General features: G+C 37.6%; 1 protein-coding gene across 1 annotated transcript in view; it reads left to right on the forward strand.

The window, feature by feature from the left end:
• SEMA3A (semaphorin 3A) overlaps positions 1-25,268 on the forward strand; it is a 165,702-nt gene that overhangs the window by 46,967 nt on the left and 93,467 nt on the right. Inside the window, exons 2-4 of the mRNA XM_041477731.1 lie at positions 983-1,140; positions 3,758-3,820; positions 20,193-20,312. Coding sequence (XP_041333665.1) covers positions 983-1,140; positions 3,758-3,820; positions 20,193-20,312 — 341 coding nt within the window. The remainder of the gene's footprint in view (positions 1-982; positions 1,141-3,757; positions 3,821-20,192; positions 20,313-25,268) is intronic.

A 25,268-nucleotide genomic window follows, 5' to 3' on the forward strand; every position in this document is an offset into this window, starting at 1 on the left:
CCCTCCCTTTCTCATCTGTCTTCATGGCTCCATCAGTGGAACTGCTCCTGCTCCTAAAGCTGCATGTTTGCCTTTTTAATTCACAGGCTTGGGGCTTGAACCATGTAGGGTTTGTCACCACCAGGAAACTTTCTTATTGATGACTTACTAGTGGAGATATGCCTTAAAGTGATAGAGATGGTTTGGTTTTGGTCCCGATGTGAATATAGATAGGCATAAAGAAAGTGTGTTCTCATGAATATTTATACTATTATGGTCCATAACTTATGGTAAAAGCATTTTTCAGAAAAATGCATATCACTTTGTTAATGTTTGGATAGCTAAGATGATTCTGTGGATCCTTGTACTTAAAAAAATCCTGTCCATGGCAAATGCAAATTTCTTTGAGAAATATCAGAACTAGAAAATTATAGAGAAGCAAGGTTACTTTCTCTAGTTCAGTTCTTGTTCCAAGCAAGGGAACAACATGCTGCCTTTCTAAGAAAGCTCAGAAGATTATACATTTAAAAATAGGTGCTACATGTTATTTTATCTCATCAGCTAGTGATTCTTATCCCTTTTCTTGTAACTTACAGATTTTTATTAAATAGTTTCTTCTGCTGGAAATAGATTTTGTGTTTAGATGTGGTTATCAGCCAGTTATTCCCAAGTTTATCCTTGCAAATCTCATTGATTGAACAAAATTGAACTTTGTCCAACGGTTGATGAGTTACATGGATAGAATTTTTCCACCTAAAAACTCATACAGGTTTCTAATTGATTTCACAATTGTTTCAACCTCTTTGTAGAGCTGAATCTCACAAGGTTGGGTGCTTGAAATAAAAAAAAAAAAAAAAACATTCATGGGCCCAGGTAAATAATGCTTTCACTTGTTTCTGCACCATAAGCACAGATTCCTAAAATGATATCTGTAGAAGTCAAAATAAAAGTCTCTATTTAATTTGACCATATTAACAGCAGAAGTATTACCTTTATCTTACAGAAATGTTGGAATCCAACAATGTAATCAATTTCAATGGACTAGCTAATAGCTCCAGTTACCACACTTTCCTCTTGGACGAAGAACGCGGTCGGCTGTATGTTGGAGCAAAGGATCACATATTTTCTTTCAACCTGGTTAACATCAAGGAATATCAAAAGGTACGTTCATTCATGTTCTGTACAATGTAAATATAAACTTTGAATGTTAAAGACTTGCTCAGACTGTGTTGTGCACTGGAATTATATAGTAAGTGTTTGGATGTCAGGAGTACTGTTACGACAAAAATATTTGCTGACTCTATGAAAAGAAATTTATGAGACTGTGACCTTTGACTATATAATCTACAATATTATTTTAAGACTACAAAAAAAAAAAAAAAAGAAAATGATAAGTGAATAATCCAGCTATTTCCTAAACAAGACATACTTTCATGGCAACTGCTAAAAAAGCCAAGCATCTGTTATGACAGTTTAAACAGAAAGGCCTTACTGATCTGTATTTGTCTTCAGATAAAATAAGCTATTTGGGAGTCCAAATGTTGATTTTTCTTCCTTAACTCAGCACTTGTAGGCACTCTGCTCTGCTGCTTTTGAACCAAAACAGTTCCAGTATTAATAAAGGAGGAACAAGTCCATAAAATATTGCTGTTCTTGATGGAGATTGTAATTTTCCAGTGAAAGTTGGTGACTAATTAAAAGCTGACAAGCAGTTTAGTGTCATTCTTCTGTTTGAGTCCAAATAAATAATTAAGTTTTCCTTTAGTTTAGTAAAACAAAATGCCAAGAAGGTAAACAATGGGATGTAGGTTTGATTTGTTATATTAAGTATTTTGATGGCACATCTTAAAATCCAGAGAGTACCCTTTTATGAGAGATATATTGCTTTAATACCCAGGGATTATTTTTTTTTCTTAGTGTTCCTGACCTTTTGGCCGTTTGACTATTAGCTTCCTAAGATGATAGCAATAAATACCTTGTGTTTTCTGTTCAGAGAGAAGACAGGCTGTTCATTTGTATTCTCCAAGGATAAGAGGATAAAAGGAAAACTGAGTATTTTCTTTTCTATTCTCTTTAGAGCAGCTATAAAGGAAACTAGCTATTTATTTGAATTCTCTGAGGGATCAATAGCTTAATGTGCAAAACATCTGGAATAATTAAAGGAAAGAAGGTGTTTCCATTGCAGAAAACAGCTCTGAGAATGGGAGTGATTGTATTTTACATACTTACATATTCAGATACTTTTAGAACACTATTTGACTTTATATACCAATATTAACAGATTAAATAAAGAACTGCTGTCAGTAACATGTAAATGTATGTTAGCAACAGACTTAGAGAATTTAGACTAGATTTAAGAATAGGCAAAAGGCTTTAAGATTTTGGGGATCTGTTTATTATAGATAGGAGAGTCGTGTAAGACACTTCAATCAAAATTACAATGCACTTGAGCTCAAACTTCACTAGTTGTTGCTTCTGCCACCTAAGAAAACTCATCAGGTTTCTGTCTAAATGCTGATGGCAACATCAAAACTCAAAAAGCCAAATTTTTCAATGTACTAAAGCCAGTTTTACTTAGCTGTCTTTTAAACCAAATTAGAGGAACCAGTTTTACTGTGAAACTAAGGAGAAAGAACATCTATTTTGAAATACACTGGTTTGAAAAATACTCAGATTTTTGCCCAAAACTTGAACTAAACTTGAACCGGTCCTTTTGGGATATCTGAGAAGTTTGGTTAATGTTTTTCAACCTAGTAAATTTAAATTCTCACATCTCTGCACATTTTAAGCTGAGAATAGCAACAGGAAGTAGTGGGAATCCTCTGAGAGAGAATGTGCTCATAAAATTTTCAGCCTTATTTTATAGACTTACGATGTTCAGTTGCTGTTTGGATTTCATTAAGAAAATTTTGAATTTAAAAAATGTTGCAAACTGTATTTCCAAATATCATCTGCAACATCTCCTTTGACCCCTTAGTCATCCACATTCCATCTTTTTTTTTATAATATTTTGCCTTTTGCTTTCTATTAACAAACTGTATTGAGCACCAAGACTGTCATCCAGACTTAAGGCCATTCATATTGCATTATCTGAGGCTCCCAAATGAATAGCCTGGCATTTTATGGGAAGATCATGTTTTATTCTATATGTAATTCCTAAAAGCTTTTCAAAGAAACATGAATAATTGACTGTGAAGGTCTCTGGATTTTCTCTGTATGAGGTGAGATCCATTTTCTGCTAAGCAAACATTACAGAAAACTGGATTTAGGATTAGTACCTTTAGGGTGGCTCTATAGAAAGAGCACAAACATTTCTATTTTGGTGTTGGGATTCTTGTCAAATACCATGACTCCTTTTTTATTATTTAATTAACTGAACGAGCAAAAGAGTGAACTATTAGATACACTGAAGAGGCAAACACCTCATTTCTGATGCTGGGACTCTAATGTGAGATTGTGTTTCCATTATGTGAGATTTAAAAGATTAAAAGAACACTCACTCACTGGAGAGTCAATCCTCTTAATATTAGGACTGGAGATTCACAGCTGAAATTCACAATGCAGACTTCAAGATTGTTTTTACTATGACACCTATTATTCCTGGTTTTGCTCTCAATATTTAATTTCTTTGTCGTCAAACTTTAAGAAAGAAAAGGAAATAAGGAAAAGAATGGGGGGAAGATAAACTGGATAAAGGGACTCCATAAGCATTTGGCCTGCAATTTGTGAATGCTGAAGCATGAAATAACACAATGTGATTTTTGTTTTGTGTCTTTAGATTGTTTGGCCGGTATCACATTCCCGAAGGGATGAGTGCAAGTGGGCTGGAAAAGATATTGTGGTAAGTACAAATCTTTTTAGCATTTTTTTTTCTTTTTATAAAACATTGTAAATATTTTATTATGTCTTACTGTGTTAATTCTTAAAGTATTTTTCTACTCTGTAAGGTCACACATCTGATCATAACTTCATTATTGAATTTTCTTGGTCCTCTTATATAGAAGGGTTATTATATTACCAAGGGCTTCAATTTATAAATGGAAATCATGCAGATGAAAAAGAATTTATATACCAAAGAGAAAAAAAAATGAATAAGAAAGAAAAAATATCAGAATGAGAAATATTAGCCCTTGCATACTCATCTCCTGATGAGAAAGTACATAATGCTTTGACCCATTTTTGCCCTGCTCCAGGTCCCAGTCCTCAGGGAGTTCCAAGACATGCTTTCTCTTTGTAGCATCCCTCGGGAGCCAGTGGGTGTCCCAGAGCCTTTTCCTGCGTGGAGTTCATAGCAATATTGAGGTCAAGGTGGTGTAAATATTCTGCCTCAGTTTTGGTGCCTGAGGAAAGATGCTGCTACACCAAGCATCATTTTCTGAACATTTTCCCTCATTCCTGTGTACATCGTATTCCTTGTATTTATGAGGTAAGAGAAACATAGCCCCAAATAGCAATCATTCCACACTGACAGTAACTGTCTTCTTTATAGGAACAGTGTGGGAAATAGGGCTGAAGAAGGGGACAAGCAGATAAAAAATACATGCATGCAATAAACCAAACAAATACTTGCATAGCAAAGCCAAATGGGAAATCATTGTGGTTGCCAAGGTATAAGTGAGAGTGGAACTTGGCCCCGTGTGTATATGCTATTGGCCTGATTTTCAGAGATGATTCTGTAAAATATTCATAATGCCAACCATATGCCTCTAGAGAGCTCCATTTGAATAATTTCCTAGGTCATAATAAAAATAGTCTCATCAGTCTTTACCTAGGCCATAGAGGACAGTTGTCTTCAAAAAATGCCGTCTGGGAACAGTAGAGATAGATTGGGTAAAAAGTAAGAAATCTGGGCTAAGCTAAATATGTGATGGGACAGCTGAAATGCCAGATACCCAGGCTATCTCATTACATAGAAATAATGCATTTAAGGTAATCCATGCTCATGTCCACAAATAATTTCCAGGAGTACTTTGCAAGTTGAAGCCTAGAATATCGAATATTCAAGGTTAAAAAAATGGGATAGTGTTAAATATGTGAGCAAATTAACTAACCTTCCTGCTTCACATTAACTAACCTTCACGTCTCATGTGAAGTATTATGATATTACATTAAGTAGATTTTTTTCATGACTGGAGTAAAAACCTAGAAAACTAATCAGAGATTCAGTACCTAGCATGAAAGTATATTCTTAGGGATTTTTTTTTAATAATTATTTTTAGAAATTCACCGTAGTAAGAAAGAGTATGTTTTATACATTTGACTAAGCTGATTCTAATTCAGCTTAGTTGTTTAAAATTGTAGAGACACACATTCTGGAGTAAGCTGAGAGGTCCCCATCTGACTGTGGTGAGCTTAAGAGAACTGCTTATACTGTAACTTTTATTCTCTTTGATTCTTTTGCTTCCTGTGATATTAGGACAGCTACACCTGCTGATCATGAGTAGGTGAAGCCCACACCAATGTGCAGTGCAGTGTGTGACCCTGGCAGTAGATCCTGTAAGGTTCTTTGGGGTGGTTTTGGGTTTATTTTTTTTCTTTTTTGGGTAATTTTACAGTTCTTTACAGGGGTAGGTGAGAAATGAAATAAACATGTAGGTGACTGTATAGAGGGAATACATATCTTGATGTGATCAGAACACTGTCTTTAAATATTTACAGCTACCATGCCAAAAAACAGTGCATTACAAGCAACACATTTAATGCAACTTCTTTAGTTCTAATTACGGATAATTAAAAATCTTATTTTTCCTCTCTTATTTATTTCTTAAAGCCATTGTCATTACCTTTGGAGTGTGAAATATAAAGGCCATAAAAATAACTCAACAAACTCTCATTAGAGGGAACAGGAGAAAAAGAGGACAAATAAAGTGACATATAAACCAGGCTCGATATAATACTGCTTTCAGCATGTACCACTTCTAACATATTATATACTCCTCACTTGTGGTGGTTCAAAACTTTCTACATGACAGCCTGTACTTCTGCACTGAGGTCTTTTTTTTAAATAAAAAAACCCTTTTAATTATTGATCTCCAGGGTAAGTCGGTGCTGAAAATGCAACCCCCGCTAATGGGCCAGGTGCGCTGCAGCAGCTGCAGCACAAGCACAACCCCGGCCCTGCCCCACTGCTAACCTCAGCTACGACCTCTGAGATTTCCTCTCATAATTATAAGAGGTAATTCAGCGTTGTTTTCACTCCTTCAGAGGGATTCCTTATCCTGATGCTGTCAGTCATGCCTGTCTCAGCACGGCAGGTTCGTGGCTCGGGATGGTCCACGCGGGATTTGAGGAGAGCAGCCAATGGGGCCTATTCCTGCTCTCCTGCTGCCCCTTTGTTACTTAAACAGTCATTTTAATTTCTGTTTTTAAAGGACTTAGTATATGTTAATTACTTAAGCTTTACTCATTATTTAGGTAGATAAAACTTTAAAAGTGCGCATTGGATTTTTTTCCATATGAGTAAGCTGAGGAGAGTTGCTGAAAGACTCCCCCCCCCAGCTATGCAATACTTATTAAAGCAGGACTTCTCTGAAAAAGGTTAACTGCTAAAATATAGATTTTTTCCAATAAAATTGTAATTACTGACCCGTGTAAGTAGTTAGTATTACAATATATTTCCATTTCCTCAGTATAGAATATCACAAGCACCAAAGTAACATTGTTCATGAAAAATTAAAGGCTATAAATAATAAATAGGATATTTACTTACGTAATTCAACTAAATGAGCAATTCTGTGAGGATTTCTTGCTATTCTGGACTTCAGTGTCTTATTTGATCTATTCTGGTTTCTGTTAGTCCTGTGAATATTTCTCATGATTCCTGGCCAGACCTTGGTAATGATCAAAGAAGACAAAGTCTCTACAGAATAATTCTCAGCTTTCATACTAAACTTACAGAACAGTCATGCTGCTAGTCATATTCCTCACTGGTGAGCCTTGATATTTCATTTAAAAATACAACAGTCACCTACAAAGACACATGGCAACCTCTGCATTAAATGTGGGATAAATGAGGTAACAAACACAAAAAGGAAAAAAAAAGGCTACAGTTTCATTTTGATATTCCTGGGATGTCATAAACAGCAAAGCAGAGCTTGGTGGTTTACAGAAGTTATCAGAAACACTAGTTAGTTTTGCAGGTAGGCATAGAGCAAGGATATGCTCCTGACTGGAAACGTCATTTAGTCCTTAAACTGTTAATTTGTCATTGCTTTGAAAGTTTTGGCTGCTTTGGCTGTTTAGTTGATGCATCTCTGCATTAGATTTGCACTGTAGCAGTAAGTCACAAATTAATAAGAGAAATTCCTATTAAAGGGTATGATAGGTTTCTATGACCTGAAAGCTTAAAAATGTGTTTCTGAAGGGCACCTTAGGACATTACTTTCAAGTGTGATTTGACTATCCAATTTATTCAGCCACTTTTAAAGATTCCAGGTCAAATTAAATTGTTGGAACTGTCCCTTCTGGCCTTGACATGTATAAATGTATAAAATTTCAGTAGATGCTTTAACAAAGTCACATAGGACAAGCTGCACGATGACAGACACAGACTTTGCACACTGTGAGATATCAGCTTCTCCCTGGATGTTTCTGGTGAGAAATACACATTGATGTACAAACAGATACAAAGAATCCCAAGAACTTTTACTTGGTGCCAGCAAGTTTCTACATCTGCTCTGTCACATGAACATAGAATTACTCCTTCCAGGTCCAGAAAGAGTTACACTTCTGTGTACACTGCTGAAGTGTACCAGCACATTTGCATGTGGGTAAGCACTGACTGGATTATAATAATAAAAGGAGATAGGCATCTACCTGGACTATTTAATTGGAATTAAATTTTACCTAGTTATTATCTCTCACCTGATTCCAACTGTGCTTAACTTTTTAATACTTAATAGTTCTCTTGACATCAATTTGGAGTCACTTTAGATCAGAAACAAACCCATTTCCAGTGACAAAGCAGTAAGATTCTTTACACATATTTTATGACATAGCCATATTCAGTGCATGCTTCTTGGCATTCAAGTCTGGATAGCACTTGATTATTCAATTTATTGTTCATGCAAATAGAATCACAGGACTGTAATTTAATGCACCATCTCATTTATTACAGTAGTATTTAAAGCCAAAATGTTCGTATGTGATCTTAGTTTATGGTTTCTTTCAAGTTTTCCATCCCCTCCCTAAAATACAGGAAGGCAGGGGATTGATCTGTAAGCTTAAGGATCCATCATTGTGCAATGATTTAATTTGGAAAGAAAGAAAAAACAAAAGAACCCAGAAAAAAAAAGTGACTCAACAAGTGTCCCTCAGCCTTATCTGGTGATACTTTGAAAAAAACATAGTTGGCTATAATTGAACATGAGTCCCTTTAATTAATTTTGTTACTGTTGTTGCCTTAGGGAAAATAGAGGAAGATTGAGGCAGAAAGTAAAAGTAATTCTTTTCATCTGTTATTGTAAACAAAGATCTGAAGAGGGAATCTGAAAATTAAATATACAATGCTGGCTGGATCTAGAAAGGATGTTTCTAAATTCATCTGACAGGCACAATTTTTCCAGTCAAATTATCTCTGGCCCTTTGGGTGTGCCAAGAAGAAGTTAATTTCTTTTTGTCAGGGTTCTTCCTTTGGAAGACATCTACAGCCAAATTTCCAGCTTTTGTACCATCAACCTTCATTGCCATCCCTTTTTCCTTTCTGGCTTCCTGCTTCCAGTACAGCAGTAAAATTCTTTACCAAAGCCTGAAGACTTAGGATGCCCATGCAGTCTGGGGAAAAGAGAAATGGAATGAATGTCCCCTGGGAAGAGGGGGAAAAATCCAAAACAACAGGTCTCAAACAACAGGTCTCAATTGATATAGATGACAGAATTTATTCTCAGTACAATCTACTACAAGAAGAAAAGTGTTTTTTGTGATGTGTACGATACATAGTGCTGGATTATATTCCTTCTTACTCTCAACTGTCCCAGTTAGTAGCTGGGTTTTGCAGCTTGAGGGCTGCTCACCCCTTCTTCTTGTCTGTGTTTTTGATGTGGACACAATTTCCTACCAAAGCATTCCTTACCATTTGGGAGATGAGACAGGGAGATATTTGTAAGCAGTGTGCAGCTGTAATACTGCTGCTTTGGAAAACAGCTGTGCATAGGCTACAGACAAAAGAGAAAGATGGGGGGGAAAAACCCCTCAAAACTTACAACCACTTCACTCAGAGGTGAACTGGGCTTGGTAAAAAAGGAGTTAAGGGCATTGGAATCTTTCAAAGTCCTCTGGAGCTCTCAAATAGACCTGTCCCCCCCAGGAACTTCTGGTTGTGCCAGCTCCAGTTCTTGGATGGACCCCCACAACACACCAGCATGAAGCCTTATTTATGGGGTATTTCAGATGTTGATCCTACAGCTTGTGTTCATTAGGCATTTGCATATATTTCTTTCTATGAACTGACCAAGGAAAATCAGTTACTGTAAGGTAATAACTTGTGTCCTTGTACAGAGGAAGAATTAGGTTGGCAGTTGTTCATATTTTCGTATTTTACCCATTTATGTATCATGGGAAGTCATTTAAGCCTTTCAGTATGGGGAAAAAATTGATATAGATCAAGGAGAAAGCTAATTTTCCAATTTTGGGTTCATTTTTCTGTTATAGGTGTGACTATAGAGAAGGAAATTTAATATTCAGCAGATTTAATGCAGTCTTGCAGAAATGTTTTCTTTCTTGCTTTTGAAATACAGAGTTAGAAAAGGGAAAGTAAAGGAGAAATAAAGGAAAAAAATCTTCCCAAAGTTATGGGGTTTAATTTTCTATCAGTATGTGTTCCTCATGAGCCCTCATTTGGCCTTGGCAAAGTCTGTGAATTTTATGGCTGAGTTTCCAGCTATTGCTATTTCAAAATGTTGTTGGGTAATTCCATGTTATGATTTACTGCACCCCAAGATGGACAGAGTAAATTTACTCTTCATACATTTCTTTCCAGAAAAACACATTAACTGGATGACTGGTAGAAATGATAGATGTGTTCTGTCCCTGTTTTGTTTCAGGACTTCAGTCTGAAGATCACGAAGTTAAAGAAAAGTATTTTCTTTGGTGCCAGTCACTTTTTTTTTTTTTAGTGGGCTTCATGTTATGTCTATTTTCTTTTTGATTATCTATTGTTTCAATAAAAGTTAATTTTAAAATTAAAGATAGGTTTGTTCTGAAAAAACACATACCACAGTTCTTCTATACTCAAGATGTGGTCACTATAGAACTATTAATTTAGGCCACAACTTTTTTTTTCTGTAATTCTCTTGCTTGCGTATACCAAAAACAGGTCTACTAAATTTCTCCCTGCTGCATACAAGTTAAAATATTATCTTTTTTTCTTCTGTAGTAACTCAGACAACTAAAGGGAAAGATCTTAAAATAACCTAGGAGATGCTATTTTTTTTCTCTTACCTTTTTGATTGTTTATTCTTCTGACTGAATGGTGGAATCTCTGTTATTTTAAATAATCTAATCATCTCTTATTCCTTTAGGTAATTCCTTTCAAATTAATATTTTCCCAAAACTTTTGGTTACTATACATGCATGACATATATCTAGAGAGAGAGATAGAGACAGAGAAAAAAAATCCAACCAACAAAAAGATAACAAAAAACCCACCAAAACCATTCAACACATTCACATTTCAGCAATTTCACTTGGGTGCCAAATTTTTACTGAGTGGGAATTTTAAGCTTCTGTCACTTAAGGTTTCTCTGGTTCAACATCTCTCTGTGGTGTCAAAGCAGTTTAATATCCCCACAGAAATTTCCAGCTTCCCACAGTAAGACACATGTAACCTCCTAGAGTAGCTTACACTGTATTTATTTACAGTCATACACACTGCTAAGCGACTGCCCCTTGGAGATGCCACAAGTCTTTTGCTTCATTTCAACACTTCATGGCTTTACCGTCACTTTCAACACACAAGTTTGGAGTGTACTTATCTGAGGTGGCTGTGAGTGGAAGTTGTTAGAGGATATGTCTAGTCTATACTGTGCTGAAAAAAGGCAAGCTGTCTGATCCGGAACCTCAGTATCTTACGTGCCTGTAACAGGCTTGGCAACCCGTTTGTCTGAAATACTCCACCCAATTAGCAGGTGTTGATCCAATTCGGAAAGGAGGGGTGTAATCTGATTTCTCCAGGAGACAGGTGATTACTCCACCCAGATGGACGAGATAGATGGGAGAGACTCCTTAGATCTAGGCTGTGGTTGCAACTTAAATTGCTACTGGGCTTGGTACGACTGCCTGAGCTGAAACCCAACATTAGCATTCATTTCTTTGCTAATAAAGCTGTGCTCATATTGTGGGGCAAGTTTACTCTATAGAACAAAAGACATTTTTAAAAGTTATGGTCAGAAAAGAACTGGCTTCTGCTTGACCTCAAAGCTTCCCAATATTTTGAGTTATTTGTAAAATACTCTTCTGTTCCTTAAATAAATTTATTCTGTACTGTAGGAAGTGCATACTGCTGGAAAACATAGCAATTCAAAATAAAGGAAGCTTGCTAGAACTCATGGAAAAGTTTCATGTATAGCAGCCATCCTATGCCTGCAAAACCCAAAAAGCCACTTATTTGCTGGACTGCATCCACAGAAGACTTTGGTTTGTCTTGTTAACTGTGCATTAACCAGATGTAAAAAAAAAAATGACATAGTCATTAAATCAGGTATTTTGTGCTGAAGCCTTTTCTTGGCATCCCTCTAGCTTTTCACAGGTCTGGAAAATTTATTATATGTATCTTCTGAACAAAAATTTCAGGGCTTGATACATCATGTAGTTTGAACATACTGAATGCAGAAAAAGTTGTAAAAATTTTACTTCCTAAGATCACTGGGTCAAATGGTTAGTGCTAATGACAGAGGTTTAGAGGTCTGATGTGTCAAGGGAGGCATCTACAAAGCATGGCTTCTAATGACTTCTTTTAATGGCTTCTGGATTAAGATTGTTTTCGGGATGGACCCTAGGGAATGTCCCACCCAGCTCAGCTACCTCCATGCTTAGCCTTACTGGTAAACCCTAGGCCAAATTACCAAATACCAGTGGTGACCCAGATTTGCAGGTGGGTAGGCAGAGAAGCAGGGAGACATTTTGTGTTTTGCCCTCACTAGCACAAAGGCAGAACCAGAGAAGCTTTCCATCTGCTGTGCAAGTGTGCTGACAGTACAACTGCTTGCTAATATGGCTTGCAGTTTTGTGGTTTGAAGGAATCAGGATATATCTGCCTTTTTTTTTTTTCTGTTTTTTTTTAATAATTTGCTTTCTTCACTTCTTCTTTCTTGTCTTGATGCTTTAATGGTTTAAATGCATGCAGACATCCTGCAACTTGAGTAAATTATACACTTTAAATATTCTCAAGAACTCTTGTCATATCAAAAAATCAGACAGATAACAGGCATAACTTACTTGGAGAGATAACTTACTTGGAAGCACAGTATGTATCTGTACACAGTATACATCTGAACTACACAGCCAAAAATGTCTTATCAGTCCTCATCAGTCTGAAGTTTCTCAGGGCATATCTTGTCAGCAGAGGAGAATTTAGGTATGAAAGTAATCAATGGTTCCTGTGCAATGCTGGCAGTGGTTGCCATGCCAAAGAGTAGAGTCATTTATGATTATCTCCAAAGGGGTCAGATCCCCAAAACCACAATACTATAAAAAATCCTGTAGATCACAGCCCTGCATAAGGGCCACTGGATCCAGGGATATGTCAGCTTTGAAAAATTAAGTGTTGTCTTGGTTTGTATTGGATTTCTCTGTGTGTGTGTGTGCATGTGTGAGGAAATGCACACTGCTTGTAAGGGTTTGAAAAATGGGGGATGTAACTATGCAGAAGTAAGTTAATAGACACCCCTTTCTGTAACACAGACCCCAATATTTCAGCTGCTCAACTTGCTTCACTCAGCACTGCAGACTAGCTTTTTCAGAGGGTGGGACTGTAAAACATTGATCCTGCTAACTGCAAGGAACAATAATGACAAAAAGGGGATGTAAATGATGGCACTGATCCCAGCTGCAAGTCCTGCTACACAGTCATAAATCACAGTTTGCAAAGGTTTTCATGCCAGCTGTCCTCCCCCACTCTGAAATCATGCACCTGCCTATACAGGTTCAGCTGGAAGGTTATCTCATGGAGTACAGGTGCCAGGCAGGATTTCCCCACCCATTAGGGCCTGCACACAGCTCCCAGTACTTGGGGACTTTCCTGTTCCTGCCAGCACTACCACAATAACTTTGCAGCACTGTTGCCAACCAGCTTACTCCAATAAAATAAAATTTTAAAAGACCATTTCATTTTAACAGGACTCAAATAATTTGCTTTGTTCATTGCCTGTTTAAGCCAACTGTGCACTTGGACCAGTATTTTTCCAAATGTTACTGTAATAAAAAAAGGGACACAGCAATAATTTTAAAATAATGTTACTGCATTTTACAAAATCTTGCACCCAAACAAGAGGAGCTGTGAAAGCACACATGATGCAGAGCTCACCCTGAAGAGGCCTCCTCACCCATGCTTACTGACATGTTGAAGTCTTTCCCAGGTCTAGCTGAGAATCCATCATCTGTGTGCATGGTAATCACACGTATATTTATTGCACTAACACTTCAGAAATATTTTCCTTGAAACAATGCTGCTCCATGCTGAAAAAGATATCTGCCAGTACCGACTGAAGTGATGGCAGTCAGCAGTAGCCCACCAGCAAAAGAGAGAAGTTAAAAAGCTCCCTGATAAATCCAGAACATGTTTCAGCAGTGTGATAAATTTGAATGACAGCAGTAATATCAGGGATTACTTATTCTCCATGGATATCCCTGACCTCATCACTTGAAAATTCAACTAATGGGACAGAAGAAGGAAGAAAAAAGTAAACACAATAATTAACCTCATGCACGGGACTTTGTATGAAAGCTGTCCATCCATTTTGATTTAAGACAAAACACGTATTTATTTTGCTTGTCCAGCTGTTAGATGATAGTTCTAAATCCTCTTGTCCATCCAGTTCAGACAAAATCTTATGATATTTTAATCACTTTGCTATGTGGGAAGACTGATATAAAGGAAGAATGTATTACTGGGTCTGATGCTTATCTGGATTAAATCAGCAGAAAACTGTTGAAGCTAATGATACTGTAAAGGATCATTTAGCCTTTTACTTATTGCCCTGCCTAATCTGGCCATTTGCATTTGCTGCAATATCTGAGAAGCAGTATGTACATCACTACCGGTTTAAAAAAAATTAAACCATTTTCTTAAAATAAGGAGAAAAATCTGGATATTAGTTAGTCACTGGGACTTACCCTTCAACTTAAAAAGATATCATTAAAAACTCTTTGCTGCATTAGTAATCCAGATCGAAGGACGTAACTTCCAGGCTTCTGGACAAGAGATAATTACTGGAAACTCATAAAACCCACCTAAATTCTGTTTTAATTTTCATACACGGAACAGATGTTTTGACAGATGGATGGACTTTATTTTTGTAACTGTCCGGGAAAAGTCTGCATAACACAGCCTAATCAGTGTTACATATCTTTACTGTTTGTTTTTCAATCTTTCTGCATTTGGCTCTTATTCTTTTAGTTGCAGACATTTTCTTTGTAATTTATTTTTTCGGGCTAATCTCTCTCTGCATAAACCCTTCTATCAACTCAATATATAAATATCAGAAAACTCCTAAAAAATAAATCTGCATGTTTGGTTTGTAAGTCAGATACATTGATCTTCATATAGTGGGTGCCTTCTTTTTCTAGGAAAACCTAATTAACACTTTATCTCCTCTTCAAGACAGGCCCTCTGCCCTTACAGCTGCTATGGAATTTGGGATTAAAATTTTGAGTTCTCATACCTGTCCAGACGCACTGGACCTCTTAGGCTTTAATTCACACTCTGAATGTAATTTACAGTCTAATAATTCCTTAACTTGTTTTACAAGTAGGACTTTAGCACAGGAGAATTTGCAGCTGAGGTAGCACTGTGGCTGCGTTACCATAGCATGATGCAAACTCTTTTAGCCACTATCATTACAATAAAACATGAGCGTGGAACTGGGGATCTGAACCCCACAACTTCCTCAGTCTAGTTTAGAGGAAGAGTAAAAAGGTTTATGGTACCTGAAGTTCAATTCTTTTTCTCACTCAGGAATGCCCAGTGAACTTCTGGGGCACGCTCCTTCAGGTGGCCAAACGTACCTTTAACTCCCAGATGCAAAGCAGCATGGCTTCAGTTGGATACCCTGGTGCACTTACACACCAAACTAAGCCCAGGAAATGTGTGGGAGCTGCTTGGGCTTTGGTGAAGGTTATGGTCCACACTCCTTCAAAGAAAGAAACAAACTGGATTGTGCCTGAGGTTTGTGGTGACTGCTTCAGCTACTGCACGTCATCATTTCTTTGGCCATCCTTTGTAGGTTGCTGGCAATCATGCTGTCACAACTGTTTGCAGACACAGACCCAGCAGTCATATACATAAAAATGCAGCTGTCTGAAGAAGTTCTCTGTGTCAGAAAAGAGAGAGGAAGACCTTGGAGGCTGTGCTAGAAGGTCTCAGATGTGTTGTAGGGATTTAGTTTCTTGGATTTTAAGATAGCAGCACTTCTGTACAAGGCCAAAGGCAGAACCTGCAGCTCTTGTGGAAACCTTAGAGCATTTATTGAAATATAAATGAAGATTAATCCTCTCCAGGGGTAGGTAGATAAATGAATGGGTATTTTTGAGGACTGCAGTAACTCCCACATGATGTACCTAATTTTCCCTTTGAATATCTACTTCAAACATTCTATGCCATCTGCAAGCACTCGTGTTCTCTGCTCTATGTATGTATATATAAACTCAAGCTTTAGGGCATAAACCAGTGTTTAGCTTCATATAGACAAGAAAGGTTTCCTAATATTAAGCTACTCACTATAATGAACAAGATTATTGGGAGCAAGAATTTATAATGATTCACTGTGATGATCCCAGTGCTCCTCTTCTCTAACATTTATTTTCATAACCCATCTAAGTAATAGTTTCCTGCCTACAGAGGGCTTTGCAAACCTTGCATTCATTTTCATTTTCATTATTAGGCTAAAAGTATTTAAACCCCCACAACACCCTGCTCTTGGGTTTGAAAAAAACTTATTTCCACATGGAAAATAATTTTTTTAAGTCTGGTTTTCTTTCTTCATCTGTTGTACTTGACAAAGAACAATATCCAAAGGGTATGGATATGTCCAGAATATATTCCCTTTGAACATCATCCCTGTCTTGGGGAAAATAAAAATGGATACAAAAGCACTGATTGGCTGGACTTATACGCAGGCACTGTGTTGAACCTCCCTGAGAATTTGTTCCTCTCAGCTTCTGCCTCTGGGTTACCTCCTCTTCCTCTGGTGGATGCTTTCTCCTGTCTGCTGTATTTTGTGAGACACTACATGCCTTTTGTTGTCTTTGTCTGCCTTCCAGTGCCTTGGACTCTGCAGTCATGCAGTGAAATGCCTTGTCCTGCTGGCACAGACCTCCACACCAACAATACAGTGCTAGCCTGGCAGGGGTCTGGCAGGGGGAGACACTGATGCCAAGTGGGGCAAGCCCAGCTGGAGACACCCAAGTCATTCCAGGCCTCCAGCCAAGGGGGCTGGGGAGCTGCTTTGTAGTTGAGTTGACGTAGCCACCGGTGTGGGGACCAGCAGAGCTGCCTGCCAGGTTTCACAAGCAATGGGGCCTGAATGCCACTAAAGCAGTTGTCCTGTGAGAGCAGGATTGGGGAAATGGGAGTCAATCACCCAGGTCTCACATGGTGGCAGACCTAAATTGCATTCTGTGCACGCACACCTTCTCTGATACTTTCTTTGTCATACCCATGTGCTGAGATTTAGAGTCTCTGCAAATCATTCAAAGCTGTTAAAGTTGGTTTATTGCAGGTTTGTTGGAAGCTTTTTTGTCCCAGAGTCATGTAAACCAGGAAAACCCAATATTCACCAGAGCAAACTCTGCTAAGTTCAGAATATCAAAGGACCAGGTATGACATTTCCACACATAATGGTGTACCTGTGCAGCTGTGCTTGAGCACAGTTAGACAAAGGAAGGAGTCTGAGATGGAAATCAATGTGCCTGTTGCTATTGTTCCAGGGAGAATAGCACCGTCTCCCAGGCAGGGCAGAAACTTCACTTTGAACTTCCTGAGTTGACAAGGGCTTAAATCAGAACTGTAGCTTTACTTTGATGTCATTTATTGTAGTTTAATACCCCTCTTTATTTATTTTTTTACTACCATGTAAAATATATAAAGAAACCTAATCTGGTAGAGAGGTGTATGAGAATTTACTGAATAGACCTTAATGGTTCCTTTATGCAGCTATAAAACAGAGGGGAGCTATAAGAGCAGTCTGAACTGGACTAGGAACTTTAAATGTTGTATAAATTTATTCATCATAGTCAAAGGTTTATTGCTGTAGGTATTTACCTTCCCCATTGTTTAACTAGGTTGTGTATTTCTCAGACATCCAAAGTAAAAAACACCCTGTGCGAATAATTAGGAGAGCTTGAAAAGAAGGATGAATAAGCTAGATCTGCTTTTGGAAATACATTGTGAATTTGAAGTCACTTGACTGATATTTACTCATTTACACTAATATCAATCCTGAACACTGGATGTTCAAACATGGCTATGATAGGGTTAACCCCCCTTCTCCCACAGGCTGATCTGGAATAATTCAGTGAAGGTAGTGATAGAACTTTTCTTAATTTCATCTGCAGAAATCAAAGAAGACTGCTGCCCCTAATCTGAGTGGGGTTTTTCCATCCCACCTTTACAGCATTAGCTATCTAATACCTTTTGCTGTGCGTTACAGATAAGCTGAACGGCCTCAGTGGGTTGGAGGATGGTGTTAATAACACCAAAGCTGTGTGTTCAGTCCCCTTGTGGGCCATTCACTGAGGAGCTGGACTTGATGATCCTTGTGGGTCCCTTCCAACTCAGAATACTCTGTGATTATGTGATTCTGAGTGCATATGCAGTCACAGGTGGTGCGTTGCTGTAAATCAGAATAATTCCTCTGAAATCAGCACAATTTATTCACACTGGCTGTAGGTCCAGCCCATCTACTCACAGCATTTTGTCTGTGGCCACCAGCCTCTAACACTTCATGTTCTTCAGGTAGGTAATTTTAACAGCTTTAGTAAATGGTAGTAGTAGACATAAAGACATTTTCAAAATCATGATACATTAAACCTGACAAGGCAAAGCACTGTCCTAGAGAAACAGTGTTGTGTTTATATCAGGCCAGATACAACTCTTAAGTGAGAAATTCCTGATATATTTAATAATGCACACACATCATTGCTCAGTTTTAAATTATATGGAGTCAAAGTCAGGTGCTCCATCTGAAACACAGAATGTCAGAATTCAAGAAAGGATCTATTTCAATTTTGTTAATGTTACATGAATTTGGGGTATTTGCCCATTTTACTCTTGTAATCATTGAATTTTTAATACACTTTCCTGGGTTTTCCATATTTCTTTTACTTAAAGCAGCAGAGAAAAACAGCATTAATAACAATATGGAAACATATTTTTTTATGATTTATGCCCAGTATTTGCTTAGTACTCTACCATATGACAGTGGAAAGCAGTATGTGGATAAACATAAATATAATAAATGTATGCTCATGCTTATGCTTGTGTGTGGGAAGAATAAGAATGGACCAGAAATTTTGTGTGTTTTCATTAAGAAAGGTCAGAATGGAAAGAATTAAGAGTAACATCGATCTCCATTTCTTTCAATTTCCTGTTGGATTACCTTAACTATCTCTATGTTTTCTCTTCCATCTCTGTTGAAAAGATAACAGCAGTAAGCCAGGGCTGCAGTAAGATCCTGGATGATTTTCTCTGGGTGCCCTTTTTAATACATTGCCATTATCTGTTATGCAAATATACAATACAATTTTAAGAGCAATGTCATTCCAGCACAGTCCTTTGTGTGAGGCAGGGAATCAGTGTTTCATCTGTGTAAGTTCATTGCTTTTCCCTGTGGAGGCCTAAGGCATGCCTCAAACTGCACATGCATTTTCCTGGCAGTGCCTGTATTTTGTGTTTGGGAGTGTCTGGTTTAATTAGCAAGTGAGTTACAGAGAGGGAAGATGCCAGTCAAAGAGATTCCTGTGGGTGCAGTAGCTCAGGTGGTGCTTCCATGGGCCCTCATCTACTTGGAAAGGTAGAGTTGAGCAGTGTACCAAAAAAGTCATCAAAATACACAGAGAAAAAATTTCCTCATCTTAAACACAGACGTTACTGGAAATACTTAATTTCATTGTTCTTGTTTTCCTTCTGTCTGAAGTCCATTTTTTTCAATTGTGTCAGTAGACTGACTCGCAGGCATTGACGTATTTCCTTTCTATGTTAGACCTGACTGAAATAAAAATATTAAACAAATGGAAAAAGTTGTCGTCTTCACTATCCATTTTAATAACATTAGGCATTAATAATGACAGTTTTGTTAACAGGTAACACATAATGTTTGTACTAGGGACTGTTAGTGTTGCTATTAAGCTTTTATTTGCTGAGAACTAAAATAACTCATGATGGATAATTTACTTAGGAAGAAAATATAAAGTCCAATCTTGCAAAACTTGTATTCTAGGGGTTGTAAATGATTGTACAGAAGTTTAACGTGTATTCATATGTGTAAAACTGGCCCGTAGATACAGGCAGTGGGGGAGAGGCAGCATTCATATGATTGTTAAAAATGCTCTATCAATGACTTGGTTTTCATCAACTCCTTCCATCTGGCCCATTTTTCTTCTAATTGTTACTTAATTGAATACAAGCAAACAGTTGGTCCATTTTTCTTCATTATTTCATTCTGACACATTTCTATAAATGGGTTTTGTCTTACAAACACAGCAATAGCATAAATTACAAAGATGAAGAATGTCTGAAACAAAAACTAGGATTTTTTTTCTGTAATCTTTTCTTCGGGGTTGGATGCTTTATTAAATAGCAACTAAAGATATTTAAATGAGAAATTAAATCAGGCCATTTATTAAATGCTTAGCAGTAAACAATCTTATGAACAGCGTGAAATGATCACACTTTACAAATCTGTTCATTCAGCCGTATATATCTCTAACACGGAAGAGCTACCATTAGTCAGAATCACTGAATTAACTCTATGAATAATCTTTTCTTCTCCTTTTCTTTGCAGAGAGAATGTGCTAATTTCATCAAGGTGCTTAAGGCTTACAACCAAACCCACCTGTACGCTTGTGGAACAGGGGCTTTTCATCCAGTCTGCACCTATATTGAAGTTGGAAGCCATCCTGAGGTAAGCTATCTTGAAACAATATTTTTGTTTTTCCTCTTTTTAATCTTTATTGGTTTGTAGCCATGATCTCTTCCTGCCAAAATGCATTCTCACTAGTTTCTGTGGCTTGGGGAGCAGATCTGGTAAGACCTGCTCCTGAATCAGGTGCTGACGTGCTGATTGATAAATCACAGCAGTATCTCTAACTTTTCTGCCCTGCACAGCATCTCTTCTCCCAGGGGCTTAAATAAGTATAAGTAGGCCCATTCTACCTGGCTCATGAAGTTAAAAGGCACTAGTGTTTTGTTATTGAGACAAATACCAGGTATAAGAGGGGTGGTTCAGCCACTGTGTCTATTCTGAGCCCAACACTGTCTTTAGTTTCCTCCCAGTCAGTACAGTCTGACACCACCTCAGCTTTCTCCCAGCTGAGAATTAAAATAGTGTCACACCTTCATAAATCCCCCTTCTCAGGTTTGTCCTAACATACTGGCAGTTTTTCATATGTCACCTGGGTTTGGTGTCCTTAGTTTTTTGTGAAAAATAAATCACTCTCTTTTCACCCATTTCTTTAATCTCTTGCTGATTTTTGCTTAGTATTGCAGAATTCTTGCAGCAGCTCTTGTACCATTTTCTCAGTGATCGTCATGACTAAGTAGATAAACAGGATCTTCCCTGGTAAAAAGCAGATTCACTCAAAGGAAATAATGGGACTAGGCTGGTTTTCCTGGCTGAAGATTTGACAAGAATGTCTCTGTGCTGCCCTTCAATACTTTTTCTCTCCAAAGCAGCCTATCTCTTATTTTTCTGTTCAGTATGTAATATGAATTAGTCCCCTTACTGTGTTTTCTGTCTGGCTTACATGAGTATTGCTCAATGGACTGTTTCAGTTTAGCAGTCAGACTCCTGATGTGCTTTCAGCATTTATGGATATGTTTTACTAGTGAATCCATAATTGTGTTACTTGTAGCTTCTGTGATCTTAAAAAAAACAGCTCTTTCAAGTTACCTTATGCTTTTACAATTCAGGTTTGCAGATTTCCTTGAAAATAAAGACATCATTGTTGAATGAATGATGACTATTCCTTCTCTAATAGAAAAATTAACAGAGCCTTTGAGTGTTGACTTCATAGTCTGGGAACTATTGTTCCCTATGAAAATGTCTTTTGATATTTGAAACATAAATCTTTAACATGTCCTAAGAACAAGGTTTTGAAGGGATAAGGGAGCTGCAGAGCAGAAAGGGTTTTGTTCATATTCTTTAATGCTTTATTACAATGCATTCTTGGCAATTAGTGATTGTCTCTTGACCACACACAGTATGTCATTGCTTACTGCATTAAACAGATTCTCTGCTTCCTGAGATTCGTTTGGGAATTGGTAGACATATTAATTAACTCTAGTTCCGTAAGATGTGTGTCAATCAATCCTTGGCTATCTGCCAAGGGAATCTATCTGCACAGAGATAGCTCGTATGAGGTCATTTACTTCTACATTTGGCTGTTTTATTGCTGTACCATAAAAGTAACACACACTTTATCAAGGATTTATAGAAAGGATGATCAGAGATGAGAGGCCAGATCTAACCTTGGTTTAACTTTCTGGGTTTTAAAGTCTTGAATCAGTCATGTGTTTGGCCGTGGACTGAAAGAGGAGTCGTGTTTTAGCTTCTTTTTAGGAGTCCCTAACTATAAAAAAAAAAAAAAGAAAAAAAAAAAAATAAAAATTTTCAATGGGGGGCATTTTTTGTTTTTTTTTTTTTTTTTTTTTTTTTTCATTTTTAAAGTTTTTTTCATCTATGCCGCAAATTTGTAAGTCTCCTTTAGCCTGAATCATTCTCATGACCCTTGGTTTCATCTTCGCAAATGAGGGAAATCAGGGGTGTGTTTATCTGAATTGCTTCGGACACCATTGGCTTTTGTTTTCTTTTTCATACTTAAAATATGAGTGAAATCATCTTCACCCACCCTTCCGGTGGCACAAGTTTCTGTGTCCTCTGAATAGTTGTGCAGGAGGGTTTACTGCTTTCTCAGGTCAGGTCTGCCCACGTGCAGAGAAAGTGAGGCGGGCAGGGTGCTGTGTACCCACTTCTTCTTGGGTACAGATCTTTGACAGATTTAACAGTCAGCCTCGGTTCTGTCCCTTGAAAGGGTGAAAATCAGATGAAGAAATTAATTTATTAGATCTGCATTGAAAAATAATCTGTCCTTTCTCTCAGCTAGAGCCTTCTCCTTCCTCTCCCATACTACCTAGCCAGGAATTTCAAACGTGCTTCTTCTGTGGGAGATGAGGAAGAGGAGGGTGCTTGATTGACAGCAGCTATTAGAGACACCTTGAAGGAGGGGGATACAATCTTAACCCCTGCACCCCTGCACACTGCATCTGTGAGAGCCAGATGGTTTATGTTCTCATGTCAGACAGCAGCACTGGACGTGTCAAAGGGCCACTGCTTCCGTATCATGTAGAGTTTATACCTCCCTAGCATACTAAAGAAGGTAATAGTATCAGCAGAGACAAGCAGTTGATTATGAGTTAAAAATTGCTACCTAAAATACTTCCTGAAGATTTCTTTTCTGCCACAGCACTTGTGGAAAATTAACTGGTTTCACCATCTGCTTATTTATTTTTCAAGCACTTAAAAAGGTAAATGTGAACTGATTAGGGGAATAGTCAGGGAATGTACCTACTCTCTAGCATGACTGCTTGTTTATCTGAGCTCTGAATGTAACCCACCTGCCTGAATCCAAAGAAGAGGAAATCAGTGTGTGCCAAACTGGAGAGGGTGGAGAAGTGAAATTTAAAGAAAAGTGTGGCAAGTGATAGAGGAGACTCTGGAAGCAATTGGAGTAGGCTGCAGGAGTCTGGAACATGGTACAATTTTTATGACTGGAGAAAGGAAATAAATTACTTTGTGTGACAGTCATAAAGTAATGGGAATATGAATTGTTATATCTGTTGAATATGTCTTTGATATGACGCAGTGTATCATAGCCCCATTCCATACCTGAAGAAAATAATTTCTGGTGATGGAACTAGACAGGTTTAATTGAGTCTGATGAAGTACAGTATCAGAAGTAATAATAAAAAGCTAAAAGGATATGAACGGCATGCTGTGCATCTGATTAAAAATGATGTGCACAAATGTATACAACCTAATATGTTGCGAATTACACCGCAGTCTGAGGAGTAAAGCAGACTAATCTTCGCTTAAATCCATTCCAGATGTGTAAGCTGAATAACCACAGTATTTAGAGGGAAGAATAAAGTTAATGTTTCGATAGGCTTTAAGCACGTAAGCCATGAGGAAGCAGGAAAGAACATATTTAGAGACAACACAGTGTGTGGATATGCAGAAAATACCTGAGGGCAGCCAAATGTAAAGCTTGATATCATCCATTTTATGTGCATGAGTTTAGGGGAGATGACCTAACACAGACACCTACACAAACTTCAGGGATCTGGGGTTAGGCAATATGTGGCATTCTGTCCTTATAATACAATATAATACAAGAAACCAATTACCAGACAAAGCAAGAAAGTGATTAGTAAAGCTGTGTTTTGCACCCACTGACTTCTGAGGAAACAGGGCTGGATGTGTAGGAGTGTTGTACTTAACGGTTGCAAAATTAAACAAGTCAGATCCTTGCTGGAAACGAACAAATCCAACTGCAGGGAGACACAGAGGTGCATTAAACCCCCTAGAAAATCACAACAGGATGCAGAATGCACCTGCCTATGCATGCCTGAGCAGGGGGAAGGAGCCCTGCTCCCTTTCCCCGGGGCTCCCTTTGGGGTAGTTTGAGTGAACCAGCAGGGAACAGTCCTGTTTCAGTAAGAACAGGATTTTCCATTTTACTTAACCCTTACACACAGGTGGAGGTGTACAGAATGCCCTATAGTTCTTTTTTTTTTTTTTTTTTTTTTACAGGCATTGCAAGAGCTTTACAAAATTGTTTGCCAGATCCTCAGCAGGAATACATTAGGGTTTCTTCAGCAGAGGTAAATTACTAGGTGCTGTCTGAAGAACTGAACCAGCTTCTTTTATTGTCTCCTAATTCCAAATTTCTTGTCATTGTCCAGCAGATTAAAACTCATTTTTAACTGCATGAACTTAAAAGATCTGGGATTACTTTACTTGCAGGTTATTTCTCAATCAATAAAGAAGGTTTAAATTCAGTTTAGATTTATGATGTACATAAAACATTAAGTTATTGCATATGAAGTTATATAATGCTACCACCTGTAACATATTTACTTTTTCCGGACTCTGTGTATTTTAAAAATCTTTGGTTCAGCTCATAAAATTTTGCTGAAATATACTTTCCACTCTTTTTTATCCCTTCTTTTCTTCATATTAGAAAGAGGTCCAGAGTGCATTTCCTAAGTAATGGACATCCTGTTCTGACACATTTTTGCATCTATCAGTTTGTCTCTCTCTGTATATATTGTATATATATAGTGATGGAAGAGCATTTTTTTTCCTGAAAGAATGGCTTTGAAGAAACACACTAATTGAAGGATCAATGCTACTGCTGGTGCTAAACATGGTGTGCTTATCTAATGTAAAAAATCAGGATGAAATATTGATTTCAGTAGTAGTAGATGTGGCAAAAATAAGCCTAATTTCATTGAAGACAGCAGACCTGTGTCAGTTTACATCAGTCAAGATTCTGAGCTGTGGTTTTTGAGTGAAACATTAGAGCAAATGGTTTTTTAAGTTAAAAATCACCTGAGGTTAGTTTTCTTTCCATCGAATTAACTATACCTTTATGTGGTATTTATATGCTGATATAGAGAAAGTATGAAGGAAAAGGGTACTGTTAAAAGATTATTCTCATTTGAGTTTGAGCTGTTATGTGTGACATACTCATTCTAAGCATCACTGTAATTACAGAGAAATGCCATTAAAAGATGATCTGGTTTACAGAGTACAATAGCCTTCTTTAGTTCACAGGTGCCTTAACCTTTCAAACTTCCA

The sequence above is a fragment of the Pyrgilauda ruficollis genome, unplaced genomic scaffold, assembly GCF_017590135.1.
Source record: "Pyrgilauda ruficollis isolate IOZ18807 unplaced genomic scaffold, ASM1759013v1 scaffold112, whole genome shotgun sequence".
Classification (NCBI taxonomy): Eukaryota; Metazoa; Chordata; class Aves; order Passeriformes; family Passeridae; genus Pyrgilauda; species Pyrgilauda ruficollis.